This window comes from Mesocricetus auratus, unplaced genomic scaffold, assembly GCF_017639785.1.
Source record: "Mesocricetus auratus isolate SY011 unplaced genomic scaffold, BCM_Maur_2.0 Super-Scaffold_100009, whole genome shotgun sequence".
Taxonomy (NCBI): Eukaryota; Metazoa; Chordata; class Mammalia; order Rodentia; family Cricetidae; genus Mesocricetus; species Mesocricetus auratus.
The window spans coordinates 34,406,736-34,422,455 of record NW_024429193.1 but is presented as its reverse complement, the minus strand read 5'-3'; the positions used below and the strand labels follow the sequence as shown (position 1 = coordinate 34,422,455).

Here is a 15,720-nt window from a genome sequence, read left to right as displayed (position 1 = left end):
AGAATAAAGAAAAATATTAAGAACAGCAAAGATAAGAGGCCAAGTAACATACAAAGGCAAACCTATCAGAATAACACCTGACTTCTCCATGGAAACTCTGAAAGCCAGAAGGTCCTGGATAGATTTTCTACCAACATTAAGAGACCATGGATGCCAGCCCAGACTACTATACCCAGCAAAGCTTTCATTGACTATGGAGAAAACAAGATATTCTATGACAAAATCTAATTTACACAATACATAAATACATATTCACAAATCCAGCCCTACAGAATGTTCTGGAAGGAAAACTCCAACCCAAGGAAGTTAACTACACTCACAAAAACATAGGCAATAGATAATCACACTTTACCAAGTGTCAAAAGAAAAAAAGGGTTGGGGGGAATCCACACACAATATCACCACCAACAAGAAATCCAAAACAAACAAGAATTAACAACCAATAGTCATTAATATCCATCAATATTAATGGTCTTAACTCAATAACAGAATGGATATGAAGCCAGAATCCATCCTTCTGCTTCAGATAAGAAACACCTCGGTTTCAAAGACAGACAGTACCTCAGAGTTAAGTGTTGGGAAAAGATTTTCTAGTCAAATGGACCCAAGAAACAAACAGGGGTAGCAATCCTAATATTTAACAATTTAGACTTCACACTAAATTCAATAAAAAGAGATGAAGAAAGTCATTTCATATTAATCACAGGAAAAATCCATCAATATGAAGTCTCAATTCTGAACATCTATGTCCCAAATACAAAAGCATCCACATCCATAAAAGAAACATTACTAAAATTCACATCACACATAAAATCTCACACACTTATAGTGGGAGACTTCAACATCCGACTCTCACCACTAGACAGGACCACCAGACAGAAACTTAACAAAGAAACAAATGAAATAACAGAAGTTATGACACAATTGGGGTTAACATACATCTGTAGAACATCCCATCCAAACACAAAAGAATATACCTTCTTCTCAGCACCACATGGACCTGTCTCTAAAATTGATCACATTCTCTACAACTTAGAAAACCACAACATGTACAAAAATTGGAATAATCCCCTGTATCTTATCAGACCACCAAGCTTTAAGGTTAGAATTCAACAACAAATCAAATTGCATAAACTCTACAAACTCATGGAAATTGAACAATGTACAATTGCACCATTCCTGGGTCAAGGAAGAAATAAAAAAGAAATTAATGACTTCCTATAATTTACTGAAAATTAAGATACAACATACCCAAATTTATGGAACACTTGGAAACTAGCGTTAATTGGAAAGTTCATAGCACCAGGTACCCACATGAAGAAACTGGAGAATAGTCACACTACAGAATTAACAGCACAACTGAAAGCTCTAGAACAAAAAGAATCAAACTCACCCTGGAGGAATAGACACCAGGAAATAATCAAATTGAGGACTGAAATCAATAAAGTAGAAACTAGGAAAACAATACAAAGAGTCAATGAAGCAAAGAGTTGGTTCTTCTAGAAAATCAACAAGATAGACAAACCTTTATCCAAACTATCCAAAAGGCAGGGAGAGAACATGCAAATTAACAAAATCAGAAATGAAAAGGGGGACATAACAATGGACACTGAGGAAATCCAGACAATCTTCAGGTCATACTTTGAAAACCTGTACTCCACAAAATTAAAAAAAAATTAAAGGAAATCGACAACTTTCTGGATAGATATCATTTAGCAAAATTCAATCAAGAAGAGATAAGCCATTTAAATAGGCCCATAGCCCCTAATGAAACAGAAGCAGTCATCAAAAGTCTCCCATCCAAAAAAAGCTCAGGGTCAGATGGTTTCAGTGCAGAATTCTACTGGAATTTCAAAGAACAGCTAATATCAATATTCCTCAAAATGTTCCACGCAATAGAAGCAGAAGGGTCATTGCCAAACTCTTTTTAGGAGGCTACAATTACTTTGGTGCTCATGGACCCCAGACTGATATCTGGAAAACCAGCACAGGACTGGTCCAGATCACCTGAATGTGGGTGTCAGTTAGGAGGCCTTTGCAATCTGTGGAGCCTCTGGCAGTGGATCAGTATTTATCCCTAGTGTATGAGTGGACTTTGGGAGCCCATTCCACATAGAGGGACACTCTCTCAGCCTATACACGTGGGGAAGGACATAGGCCCTGCTCCAAATGATATAACGGACTTTGAAGATTCCCATGGAAGGCCTCACCCTCCTTGGGGAGCAGAAAGGAGAGGGGATAGAGGGCCAGTGGGGGGCAAGGGAGGAGGGGAAGTAGAGGGAACTGAGTTTCACATGTAAAACAAAATTACTTCTAATTTAAATAAAAAAATAAAACAAAAGAATGACAAGATTTCAATCTTGAATCGTTTTTATAAATTAGGATGAAATTGTAAACAATGCTTAAAATTCCCTCACAGGTCTGCTTTTACTCCTTACTTTCAAATATATAACACTTTTTTGACTATGAGCACAGTGTTGCCAACCATCGGTTAATTCAAGTAGTAGTAGATGCCTCTTGTCAGTACATACTGTTCTAGTTTCCTTAAAAATCAAATTATTACTTTTTTATTTTATGAGGGTAGGTATTGTCATGCATGAATGTCTGTGCATCACATACATTCCTGGTATCCACAGAGGTCAGAAGAGGGCCTCTGGTTCCCTGGAATTGAAATTACAGATGGCTATGAGCCATCATTTGGATGCTGGTGATTAAATTACTGGTCCACTGGAAGAACAGCCAGTGCTCTCAACTGCTCTGCCAGCCAATCTGTTTAAGCTTCAAAGACCAGTCTAACTTTTTAAAGGTTATTAAAACAACAGTAAGAGCAAATACCTATCCTCATTGCTCACTGTGCTATGTTTTAACCTGTTTAAGCTTCAAAGACCAGTCTAACTTTTTAAAGGTTACTAAAGCAACAGTAAGAGCAAATACCTATCCTCATTGCTCACTGTGCTATGTTTTCACATTTCCTTCTCCCGCATTCCCCTGTGTTGTTCTCTATAGATTTAAGAAGCAACTGCAGCCATCTTTTGTCAACCCCACCTCTCACTGATCAACACTGCTGTTTGGTAATCTCAGTCTTCTAGACAGAACACCGATAGCTTTCAATGCTATGACAATGTGAGGGAGTGGCTACTCAATTTTACATGTTCATGACCATTTATAGTTTCAGGAGGAAAAACAACTCTCATGTCTTAAGTTTGCAAACGTCAAAATCCTGTCCTTACATTAGCGTTGCAAAGCCCTACACTTGCTTTCTTGTCAAAATATTAGTATATGAGAATGGTGCCCTTGAAACTGTTTGGAGAAGTGGGATTACAGTTAAAGACAAACATGAGCCCCAGTGCTCCCTGCAAAGAGTTAGATTTTATGTATCTTTAAGACAAAAACACAATCTGCCAATTTTAACTGAGTTGTGAGTAAGTTTGAGTAAGGGACCATTGTATTGATAGTAAAAACTTTTTGGCTCTTGCAGCTGGTGTAGAATACCATTCCAGGTAAGCAGATTTGGGTCCTCTCTGATAAGAGAGTATTTTCCTTCATACAATACTTATTAGAAGTTTTACTGTAAGTTTCTCAGCCCCAAAGTCATATGGCATTCAGTTAAAGCCAGTGTACTTTTCTTCTGATGAGCAGATGCTTTATCCTATTGGGTTTGCAGTATCTCTTCACCGTTTTCTCGAATCTTTATTGACTTGACTTGTGTATAGTTTATGGTGTCCCATTTGTTTTGCTACCCCAACCTCATTTCAATCCATCATGATACCCTAGTTTATTTGAATTTCTGGATATACCGAGTCCCATTTCCACCACAACTTTTTCTATCCCACTTCCATGACAATTATCCATGGAACTGGGGGCTTGTGTTCTTAAAACATGACATCTGGTCACAGAATATCTTATTCTGCTACGGACTTCCTTTGTGTGTACATTTTGTCTCTCAGTGCAGTGTACCAGGAAGCTCCTGGATAGGAGATGTTTCTTATGAATGCTGAACATAATGCCATGGGATTGAGCTTTGAGTTTTATGAAGTCTCTCTTAAATTAGATCTGTCAAAGCATTAAACCCAGTGATGAGTGCACAGTACAAACTCAAAAGCCATGCATGGAATATACATAATGCCAAGATTCTAATGGTGACTGAGAAAAGTTGCATAAGGAAAGCCAGCACACCAAAACCTCGGGGCAGTTTCCAATTCCCACATCTTGCTACTTCCCTCACCACTGTAAATGAGTTCAGTGAAGTAGTCAGCATGAGTTACTTACTAAGGCAAATTTTTTGTTGAGAATCATCTGCTCCACTAATGATGATTCATTATGGAAGAGGTGGGGCTGCATGTGACTCCACATGTGAGGAAACCACCAGAACTCATCCACAGACCCCAAAAGACAATCATCTCCTTCATCCTCCTCTTCAGTTCCTGTAGGGGCAGAAATGATTATTCAGTTAATTCCAACTGCATCGTCTTCCTATCTATCTATCTATCTGTCTGTCTGTCTGTCTGTCTGTCTGTCTGTCTGTCTGTCTATCTATCTATCTGTCTGTCTATCATCCATCCCTATCTATTTGTCAGTCTGTCTGTCTATCCATCCATATCTATCTATCTATCTATCTATCTATCTATCTATCTATCTATCTGGCCATTCCCATCTATCTATCTATGTATCCATCTATCATCTACCTATCTATATCTACCATCTCTATTTGTAGCTATCATTTATCTAGCTATGTCTATCATTTATCTGTCTATCATTTATATGGTATCTATTATACATCTATTATCTATATTATTACCTATCTATCAATCATTTATCATGTACTTTATTTAGAAGACCCATGCACATAAGTCAATGAATCCAAAGGAAAATTTGTTAGGGAACAATCAGAGGCTGTGATAAAACTTTTTAAAAAGATTTTTTAATATTTAGTTTGTGTGTGTATTTTTTATATTTTAAATTGTTTGTGTGTTAAATTATGTGTGTGTGTGTGTTTCTGTGTATGGGTATCTGTATGTGTTGTGCCAGCAGAGGCCAGAAGAGGGTGTAAGAGTCCCTGGAGCTGTGTTACAGCTGGTGGTAAGCCATTTGATATAGGTCAAGGTTTTGGAATATTTCTTTACACTGTGTGAAGATGTATCTCTGTGATTGGTTTAATAAAGATCTTAATGGCCAATAGCTAGGCAGGAAGAGGTTATGTGGGACTTCAGGGCACAGAAAGGACTTTGGGAAGAAGAAAGTTGGAGACACAAGCAGACTTGGAGGAAGTCAGACATGCAGTACTGAAGAAAGGTAAAAACTGTGTGGTAGGACGCAGATTAATGCAAACAGATTAATTTGAAGTATAAGAGCTAGTTGGGGGCAAGCCTAAGCCTTTATAATTAGTAAGTATCTGTGTTGTTATTTGGGAGCTGGTGATCCAAAGATAGTCCAACCATAAAGCTTACTACAGGTTGTATCAACAGACCTCTGGCTTTCTGAAAGGGCAGTACATACTCTTAACTGCTGAGCGATCTCTCCAGCACCAAATTTTTTAAAAAGTCATTAAACATGAGATATATCAAAATATTTCCATGTCACCTTCAAATTAATATTTAAATATCATGTTTAATAATAAATATAATCATTCACAAAGACATTAGGCTCTTTAATCATTAGAGTCTTTGTACAGCTTTTAGAATAGAGAGGATGAGTAGACTAGAGTAATGTATGTCTTAGGACTGCAGAAGAGGACGTAAATTATTGTGACATGCTTTGCACATTCTAATGCAAGAAATTAGCTTCCTGGTTTATGCATGGTGTTGGCACACCGTGGTGTCTATGTAAGTTGCTTGCCTCACCTTTTGCAGTAAAAACAGAAAGAAGTCGCTTATGGCTTTTAAGTTATCATCTCACCCTGAGATTTACCTCCCCAGCCATGAGACTGTGGCAGAGTTAGTCTGTGAGGTATTTTTTAGGCTGCTGCTTCTTCTCCCTATTTCTTGTCTTTCCCTGTGTCTGTCTGCCAGCATCCCTTCACTTTCTAGCTTGTTTTTCCCCAAGTTTGTTTAAGAGGGAGAGAGTAGCAGATCTCAGGGTTCTCTGGAGAGATATTCAGCGTTTTTTAGTCATCCTTCTCTGAACATCATAGTAAAATTGCAATTGCAACTTTTATACATTGGAGGCATGCTGAATTTAGAGAAATGATTTCTACCATCTGACAGATTTATCTTAATTCACAGGAAATGTAATTTTATGTCTTTCATTTGTCTTAATAGCTCCATTTATCTGGCTTCCTTGAATCCTGCTTTGGGTGTATTTTAGATCAGAATCAATTATATTGAGTGAAAGTATCTATTTATTACTTTCAAGATTATGATAAAACAAATGAAATGAATGTAGTTGCCTGTGTTTGGATTACTCTGGCCTCCTCTGTAGGAGCCAGAGGACAGAAATGGAAGTCAAATCCCTTATGCTATTGCAAATGATGCTTGAGCTCAATAAAGTCACTGTCAAGAGAAGTTCATTTTATTAAATGTCTACTTAAAAACTTTACTCTGCATCATGTTTGTCTTTGCTTTTATATTGTAAACTGCCACCGACTGAGATGTCAGCAAATGTGGACTCCAGAGACAGAGTGAGAATTTCCTAATTCAATACCACAGTGCTTCCACATTTCCAGCAAATCCTTGATGCAGTCAAGATGGATAGATGTTCTTACATCTCAGCATTTTCCTATGTTCCAGCCTCACTAATCTGTAGACATCAGAACTCTTTTGGCCACCTAACTTCCCTAATGAATTATTGTCAATTAGATAATAAGCTCTGTAAGAAAACTGCAGTCTGGTTAACTGAGGGCGAAGACGGTCTGGACATTTTACTAGCTACATAACTTTGGGGTGGAGAGACTACCTTAAAATGCCCCTCCCTGATAATGAGTTTGACCACTATCTTTTATACTATCCTAGAGCCTCCATCATGACGAGGGAAGCAGAGGCAGACACCCACAGCTAAACACTGAACTGAACTCCTGGAACCCAGTGACAGAGAGGAAGGAGTGATGAGCAAAGGGGTCAAGACTGGGCTGGTGAAACCCAGAGAAACAGTTGACCTGAACAAGGGGGAGATCTTGTACCTCAAACTGATAGCTGAGAGGCCAGCATGGGACTGATCCAGAACCCCTGAATGTGGGTATCAGTGAGGAGACCTAGGCAATCTATGGGGCTTTGTGTAGTAGATCAGTATATATCCTGGCACACAAATGGACTTTGGGTGTCCATCCCAAAATGAGGGATACTCTCTAAATCTTAACACTTGGGGGAGGGCCTAAGCCCTCCTGGAATGAAATGACAGACTCTAGAGATCCTTCATGGAGGGCCTTACCCTCCCTGGGGAATGGAGTGGGGATTGGGTGGGGGGCTGGGGAGGGCTGGTGGGGAGAAGCGGGTATGGAGGGGAAGAAGAGGAAGCTGGAACTGACATGGGAAGTAAGTGTAGGAGGAAGCTTGTATGCTGCCATTAACCATGTGACTTACTAGAGGCGCATACAGATGAGGTAATAAAAGGGCGGTTTACCACACTGCTAACCACACCCACTTTAGGCATGACTAAAGACGTATACGGCCGGACGTAAAGACGTATATGTACGTAGGTGGTGAACTATGTCACTAGCCAGGCCCACTGTTGTGCATGGCTAGGGGGCATTACAGGGGAAGGCATAAAAGACAGCACACAGGAAGTCTTGGTCTCTTTTCCCAGAGTTTGGCTTCCAGTTCGGCAGCGGGGGGGGGACTACTTGGCTCATCTGGGTTACTTGTTTGGTATCTTGTGAGTAATTTCTACAATAAATACTTAGTTTTACTTTCATTAAGTGTGTCACTTATCATTACAGTGTCATTTGGAGCCTCAAGTAAGCTTGCTTCTAATTTAAATATACAATAAAAATGTTTCAAAAAATAAAATAAAAAACCAACAGCAACAACAACAAAAATATCAAGACAATGGCCTACCTTCCAGTGCCCTACTCGGAGATGCCTGAGGTCTGGGGACTGCACACTGGGGTTCCCATCCTGGCAGTTGAGCCCAGCCAATCTGCCAGTCCCCAGTACTAGTTGCACCTCCACGCACGGGAAGAGGAGAACCATAAGAGTATTGGACCTGCTTGCACCCACCAGAAGGGAACCTTGAACCCATGCCCACCAGGAGAAGAAGAGACTCCTCCTGCACCCACTGGAAGAAGGAATGGGAAGAAGACAATATAAAAACACATTCAACAACAGAAAAACCAATATGATACCACCAGGGTCTAGGGACTCTACACCAGCAGTACCTGAACATCCCAATGCAGATGAAGCAGAAGAGAATGACCTTAAAAACAACTTCAAGAAAATGATAGAAGCCCTCAAAGAGGATATGAGAAAATCCCTTAGAGAAATGGAAGAAAATACAAACTGAAGAATATAAGAAATCAACAAATCTCTTAAAGAAAGCCAAGGAAAAACAAACAAACCGATGAAAGAAGCAGTTTAAGACCTGAAAACTGAAATAGAGACAATAAAGAAAACACAAATTGAGGGAATGCTAGAAATAAAAAAAGCTGGGTAAATGATCAGGAACTACAGATGCAAGTAAAACCAACAGAATACAAGAGATGGGAGAGTGATCTCAGACATTGAAGATACACTAAGAAAAATAGATTCATTGACCAAAGAAAATCTTATGTTTAACAAATACCTAACATAAAGTATCCAGGAAATATGGGACACTGTGAAAAGACCAAACCTAAGAATAATAGGAATAGAAGAAGGTGAAGAAACCCACCTCAAAGAGGCAGAAAACATATTCAACAAAATTATAGAAGAAATCTTTTCCAACCTAAAGAAAGTCATGCCAATGAAAGTACAAGAAGCTTACAGAACATCAAATAGACTGGACCACAAAAAAACAGTCCCCTTGCGACATAATAATAAAACCCCCAAACATACAAAATAAAGAAAAAATATTAAGAGCAGCAAAGGTAAAAGGCCAAGTAACATATAAAGACAAACCTATCAGAATAACACCTGACTTCTCCATGAAAACTCTGAAAGTCAGAAGGTCCTGAATAGATAATTGTACCAACACTAAGAGATCATGGATACCAGCCCAGACTACCATACCAGCAAAACTTTCAATGGTTATGGATGGAGAAAACAAGATATTCTATGACAAAACCTGATTTACACAATACATATCCACAAATCCAGCCCTACAGAATGTTCTGGAAGGAAAACTCCAACCCAAGGAAGTTAACTACACTCACAAAAACATAGGCAATAGATAATCACACTTTACCAAAAGTCAAAAGAAAAAAAAAAGGTTGGGGGGAATCCACACACAATACCACCACCAAAAAGAAATCCAAAACAAACAAGAATTAACAATCAATGGTCATTAATACCCATCAATATTAATGGTCTTAACTCGTCTATAAAAAGACACAGGTGAACAGAATGGAGAAAGGGAGAATCCATCCTTCTGCTGCATACAAGAAACACACCTCAACTTCAAAGACAGATGGTACCTCAGAGTTAAAGGTTGGGAAAGATTTTCCAATCAAATGGAATCAAGAAAAAAGCAGGGGTAGCAATACTAATATCTGACAAATTAGACTTTAAACTAAAATCAATAAAAAGAGATGAAGAAAGTCATTTCATACTCATCACAGGAGAAATCCACCAAGATGAAGTCTCAATTCTGAACATCTATGTCCCAAATACAAAAGCATTCACATTTGTAAAAGAAACTCAAATCACACATAAAACCTCACACACTTATAGTAAGAGACTTCAACACCCCACTCTAACCACTAGACAGGGCCACCAGACAGAAACTTAACAAAGAAACAAAGGAACTAATAAAGGTTATGACCCAATTGGGTTTAACAGACATCTATAGAATATTTCATCCAAACACAAAAGAATCGCCACATGTAAACCTTCTCTAAAATTGACCTCATATTTGGCAACATAGCAAGTCTGAATAGGTATAAAAATTCGAATAACCCCCTGCATTTCATCAGACCATCAAGCTTTAAAGTTAGAATTCAATAATAACACAAACTTCAGAAAACCTACAAACTCATGGAAGTTGGACAATGCACAATTGTACCATTCCTGGCTCAAGGAAGAAATAAAAAAAAATTAAAGGCTTCCTAGAATTCAATGAGAATGAAGACACAACATACCCAAACTTATGAAACACTTTGAAAGCAGTGATAAGAGGAAACTTCATAGCACAAAAGATCCAGGATAGCCAAAATAACCCTGTACAATAAAGGAACTTCAGGAGGCATCACCATCCCTGACTTTAAACTCTATTATAGAGACATAGTCCTGAAAGCAGGTTGGTACTGGAACAAAAATTGACAGGTAGACCAATGGAATCAAACTGAAAACCCTGATGTGTACCCATATACCTATGCACACCTGATTCTTTACAAAGAAACTAAAATTGTACAATGGAACAAATAAAGCATGTTCAACAAATGGTGCTGGCAAAACTGGACGCTTGTATGTAGAAGACTGCAGATAGATCCATATTTATTGCCATGCACAAAACTTAAGTCCAAATGGATCACATACCTCAATATAAATCCAGCTACACTGATCCTATTTGAAGAGAAAGTAGTTGGTACCCTTGAACAAATTGGTACAGGAAACCACTTAACACCAGTATCACAGACACTGATATTGACAATAAATGGGACCTCCTGAAACTGAGAAGCTTCTGAAAGGAAAAGAACACAATCTACAAGACAAAACAGCAGCCTACAGAATGGGAAAAGATATTCACCAATCCCACATCTGACAAAGGGAGGATCTCCAAAGTATCCAAGGAACTCAAGAAGCTAGTCACCAAAACACCAAATGATCCAATGGAGGAAGAGGCAGACACCCACCCGAGTTGAACTCCTGGAACCCAGTTGCAAAGAGGAGTTATGACCAAAGGAATCAAGATCAGGCTGGCGAAACCCACAGAAGCAGCTGACCTAAACAAGGGGGAACACATGGACCCTAGACTGATGACTGAGGGGCCAGCATGGGACTGATCCGGATATCCCTCCCACCGAACCTGGGTGACAGAGAGGAGGCCTTGGAGAGTAGAGCAGTATTTATTCCTGGCATACAGATGGACTCTGGGAACCCATACCAAGTGGAGGGATGATCTCTCAGCTTGTACACATGGGGAAGAACCTAGGCCTTTCCTGGAATGATGTGGCAGACTCTGAAAATTCCTCATGGAAGCCCTTGCCCTCCCTGAGGAGTGGAGGGGGGGAATGGAGTGGGGGTGAGGGGTTGGGAGGATTGGGAAGTGAGGGAGGAGGGGAGGGAGAGGGAACTGAGAGTGACATGTGTAAAAAGTTAAATTAAAATATGAAAAAAATAGAAAAAAAAGAAGAGTGCTACAATGTGTATCCAGGTATAATGTTTCTTTAAATTGCACTATATCTTTTATTTCGTATCCAATCTACTTTGTACTTAATTCCAAACAATTACTGTTAAATATTGTCATTGTGTAGCTTGTTTTCCTATAAATAGCATAATTATGAAATTTAAAAAGTGGGGGTACAGAACTAAATAGATAATTTTAGAGTAATCTAAAATGGCTGAAAGACACTTAAGAAAGTGCTCAACATCCTTAGCCCTTAGAGAAATGTAAATCAAAACAACTCTGAGATACCATCTTTTTCGTGTCAGAATGGCTAAAATGTCAAGAACACCAATGACAGTTTATGCTGGAGAGGATGTGGAGAAAGGGGAACACTCCTCCACTGCTGGTGGGAATGCAAACTCATACAGCTACTTTGGAAATCAGTATGGCGGTTCCTCAGGAAAATGGGAATCAGTCTACCACAAGATTCAGCAATTCCACTCTTAGGCATATACCCAAAGGATGCACATTCATACAACAAGGAAATTTGTTCAACCATGTTTATAGCAGCATTATTTAATAGTCAGCACCTGTAAGCAACCTAGATGTCCCTCAACTGAAAAACGAATGGAGAAAATGTGGTACATTTATAGAATGGAGTACTACTCAGTGGAAAAAAAAGGAACCTTGAAATTTGAAGGCAAATGGATGGAACTAAAAGAAATCATACTGAGTCAGGTAACCCAGTCACAAAAAGACAAACATGATATGTATTCACTCATATTTGGATTTTAGATATAGAGTAAAAGAATTACCAGCCTACAATCCACACCATCAGAGAAGCTAGGTAACAAGGAGGACTCTAAGAGAGACATACTTGGTTCCCCTGAGAAGGGGAGATGGACAAGGTCTGAGCAAATTGGGAGCATGGTGGGAGGAGAGAGGGAATTAGGAGAAAGAGAAAGGGAGAAGAGAAAGGGAGAAGAAGACATGAGAGGGCAGGATGATTGAGTCAGATTAGAGGAGAGCAAGAAAAGAGGTACCATAATAGAGGGAGGCATTATAGGTTAAAGAGAAATCTGGCACTAGGGAAATGTCCAGAGATCTACAAGGTTTACCCAACTAACAATCTAAGCAATAGTTGAGAGGATGCCTTAAATATCCTTCTTCGATAATGAGATTGATGACTACCTTATATGCTATCCTAGAGCCTTCATTCAGTAGCTGATGGAAACAGAAGCAGACACTCATAGCTAAACACTGAGTCAAACTCCTGGAATCCAGTTGTAGAGAGGGAGGAGTGATGAGTAAAGTGGTCAAGATCAGGGTGGTGAAGCCCACAGAAACAGCTGACCTGAACAAGGGGGAGCTCATGGACCTCAGAATGATATCTGGGAAACCAGCATAGGGCTGTTTCAGAACCTTGAACATGAATGTCAGTTTGAAGGTCTGGTTAATCTATGGGGACTCTGGCAGTGGATCAGTATTCATCCCTAGTACACGAATGGACTTTGGGAGCCCATTCCACATACTGTCCTAGCCTAGACACAGTGGGAAGGGTCTAGACCATGCCCCAAATGATATAACAGATTTTGAAGATCCCCTATGAAAGCCCTCACCTTCCCTGGGGCACAGAAAGGATGGGATAAGGGGTCAATTGTGGTCGAGTAGTAGGGCAGTGAGAGGGAACTGGGATTGACATGTAAAGCAAGCTTGTTTTTAATTTAAATTTAAAAAGGAAAAAATCAAAACAATATTTAAATTAAAATAAATCAAAGACAAGAAAGCCTTAGCCTGATGATGGCTCAGCGGTTAAGAACATTGGCTTCTCTCCCAGAGGACCCATGTTCTATTCCCAGTTCCCATACTCCCATACTCCCAACCATTTGTAGCTCCAGTTCCAGGGCAGCTGACATTCTTTAATGGCCTTCGCCAGCACCAGGTATACATGTGGCGAACAGACATATGCACAGGCAGAACACCCATACATATGAAATGAACTCTTAAAAAGAAAGAAAGCTTTTTGCTGAAATGATTTTTTTCTGTGACAGAAGTGTCATTTTTCTTTTCCCCTTTAAGCCCGAGTGAAAAGGACAGAGTTTTCAACACAGAAAGGAATCAATTATTTACAAAGTATGACAATTTGATTTAATTAAGTCTTGTAACATCTAATATGAAAGGCTGAGACTTAAATTTTGTTTGTTCCCAGGAAGAATCACTTCTCTGTTTTTAGACAGCCTGGCTATGATGGCACAGGACCTTTCCTCTCCTATACAGATAGTGAGATCTCACCAACCTTGGCTCTACTATTCTCTTGTGCGTGCAGGTCTTCTGTTGGTTTAGAGAGAAGACCCTCATCAGGATCTGTGAGAAGTGTTTTTATTAAAAAAACAAAAACAAAAAACCAAACCCAACCCTTACATAGCTTAGAGGAAGGAGTTGGACAAATGTCATCATTTGTAGCATCCAGGGTTGGTGGAAGAACACTGAGTTGCCAGATGTTTGTACATTTCCTGAGTTTGGACTGCCCTGGTTATAATTCTATTGTTCTTTCTCTCGTCACCTCCCATTTGGTTTTAACATGGAAAAGAATTCCTCCTAGGCTCCTGTGTTGAAGGCTTGGTCCTCAGTTGGGGATGCTATTTTGGGAGGTGGCAGAAACTTGCAGGGCCTAGTTACTGGAGGTAGGTCATTGGAGATGGTCTAGAGAGTGTACTTTCTCCCTCTTCCCTTTCTCATCTCTCTGTTTCTTGATTTTCATGAGATTAATGGGTGCTCTACCACACACAGCTACCATGATGCTCTGCCCCACCACAGGCCCAGACATGATGAGCAAAACACACCATAAGTGAAACTTAAGAAAACAAAATTCAAACCCCTTTTCCATTAAACCTTCCCACAGGCACGTACCACAGTAACAGTCCAAGTAATATGAACTCTTTCAAAGTACTGTGCAGTCAGTATGCTTTCTGATTCCTTCTTTGCGTCTTGACTTCCCACTCTTCACAGATGTCAAAGCGTCTAATGGCTTGACATTAGGGAGGTGACTACAGACGTTCTGTGTCTTTAGGCTGCAGAGTGGGCCTAACATTGCTATAGCCAGGAACTGAGTTTCTGCAAGCTGGAGTTCCTTTTGTGTGAAACATGCCATCGTTTCTTGTTTAAGAAATCTTTGGAGATCGCAATACTGTAAATCTTTGATCAATCTGGAGCTTGTTTTTGTGGTTTTCCTCAGCTCTGGGTCAAGCTACCTTCTTTCCATGGTAAAGTTCTCTAATTGGCATGGATTAGTGGGAAGCCCGCCCTCATCAGAGATGAGATTAGTGTGTTTCTGTAGACCGTTTCTTTCTCCCTTAGCTTGTTGGAGCTTCTTGTTTCTATCAGACATCTTACTGGAAGAAAGTCTGTAATTACTAAGCCTTTGCTAGAGCAACTACTGCAGTTTGGTTCATCTTCCTTACAACTGTTTTGGCTCTTCTTGGCTGTTTGAATTTTCATATAAATTTTAGGATGATGTTACAAATGCCCACTAAGAAACTTGCTTGAATTGTGTCTGAGACTGTATTAATAGATCAATTTGGAGAGGACTGATTTCTTTTTTTTTAACATTTTTTAAATTTTAAGTAGCTTGCTTTACATGTCAATCTCTGTTCCCTCTCCCTCCCCTCCTCCTGCACCACCCCCACCATGCCCCCCATCCTCCCACCCTATTGCCAATTCCTTCTGCATAGGGGATATCTAGAGTCTATCATTTCATTCAGGGTAGGGTCCAGGCACTTCTCTAAGAGTCCAGGCAGAGAGAGCAACCCTCTTTGTGTTATGGATACACAAAGTCTGTTTGTATGCCAGGGATAAACACTGATCCACTGCCCAGGGCCCCATAGGTTGCCCAGGCCTCCTCACTGACTCTCACATTCCATTCAGGGGGTCTGAATCAGTCCCATGCTGGCCTCCCAGCTGTCTGTCGGTCTGGGGTCCAAGAGCTCTCCCCTGTTCGGATCAGCTGTCTCTGCTAGTTTTGCCAGCCCATTCTTTGCCAATTTGCTCTTCACTCCTCTCTCTCTGTCGCTGGGTTCCTCGGGTTCTGTTCAGTATTTAACTGTGGGTGTTTGCCTCTGCTTCCATCAGTCACTGGATGAAGGCTCCAGGATGGTTATAGACATCAAGTTCACTATCAGGAATAGGCATTCGAGGTGGTCTCTACACTATTGCTTAGCTTGCCAATTGATTTCTTAAATATCTAGTCTTCCAATCCTTGGACATGTTACAAATTTTTAAAGTTACACCCAATATAACTGTATAATTCTGAAATATGTTCCTGAAAACTTT

General features: G+C 39.9%; 1 protein-coding gene across 4 annotated transcripts in view; it reads right to left on the bottom strand.

Annotated features, from left to right (window-relative positions):
* The window catches only part of Ndst3 (N-deacetylase and N-sulfotransferase 3), a 160,580-nt gene that overhangs the window by 94,400 nt on the left and 50,460 nt on the right, over positions 1-15,720 (bottom strand). For all 4 annotated transcript variants that reach the window (XR_005879325.1, XM_040751910.1, XM_013118423.3 and 1 more), the window contains exon 4: positions 4,270-4,424. Coding sequence is in view for 3 of the 4 variants with exons in the window: in XM_040751910.1 (XP_040607844.1) it covers positions 4,270-4,424 (155 nt within the window). In the remaining variant the exon portion in view is untranslated. The remainder of the gene's footprint in view (positions 1-4,269; positions 4,425-15,720) is intronic.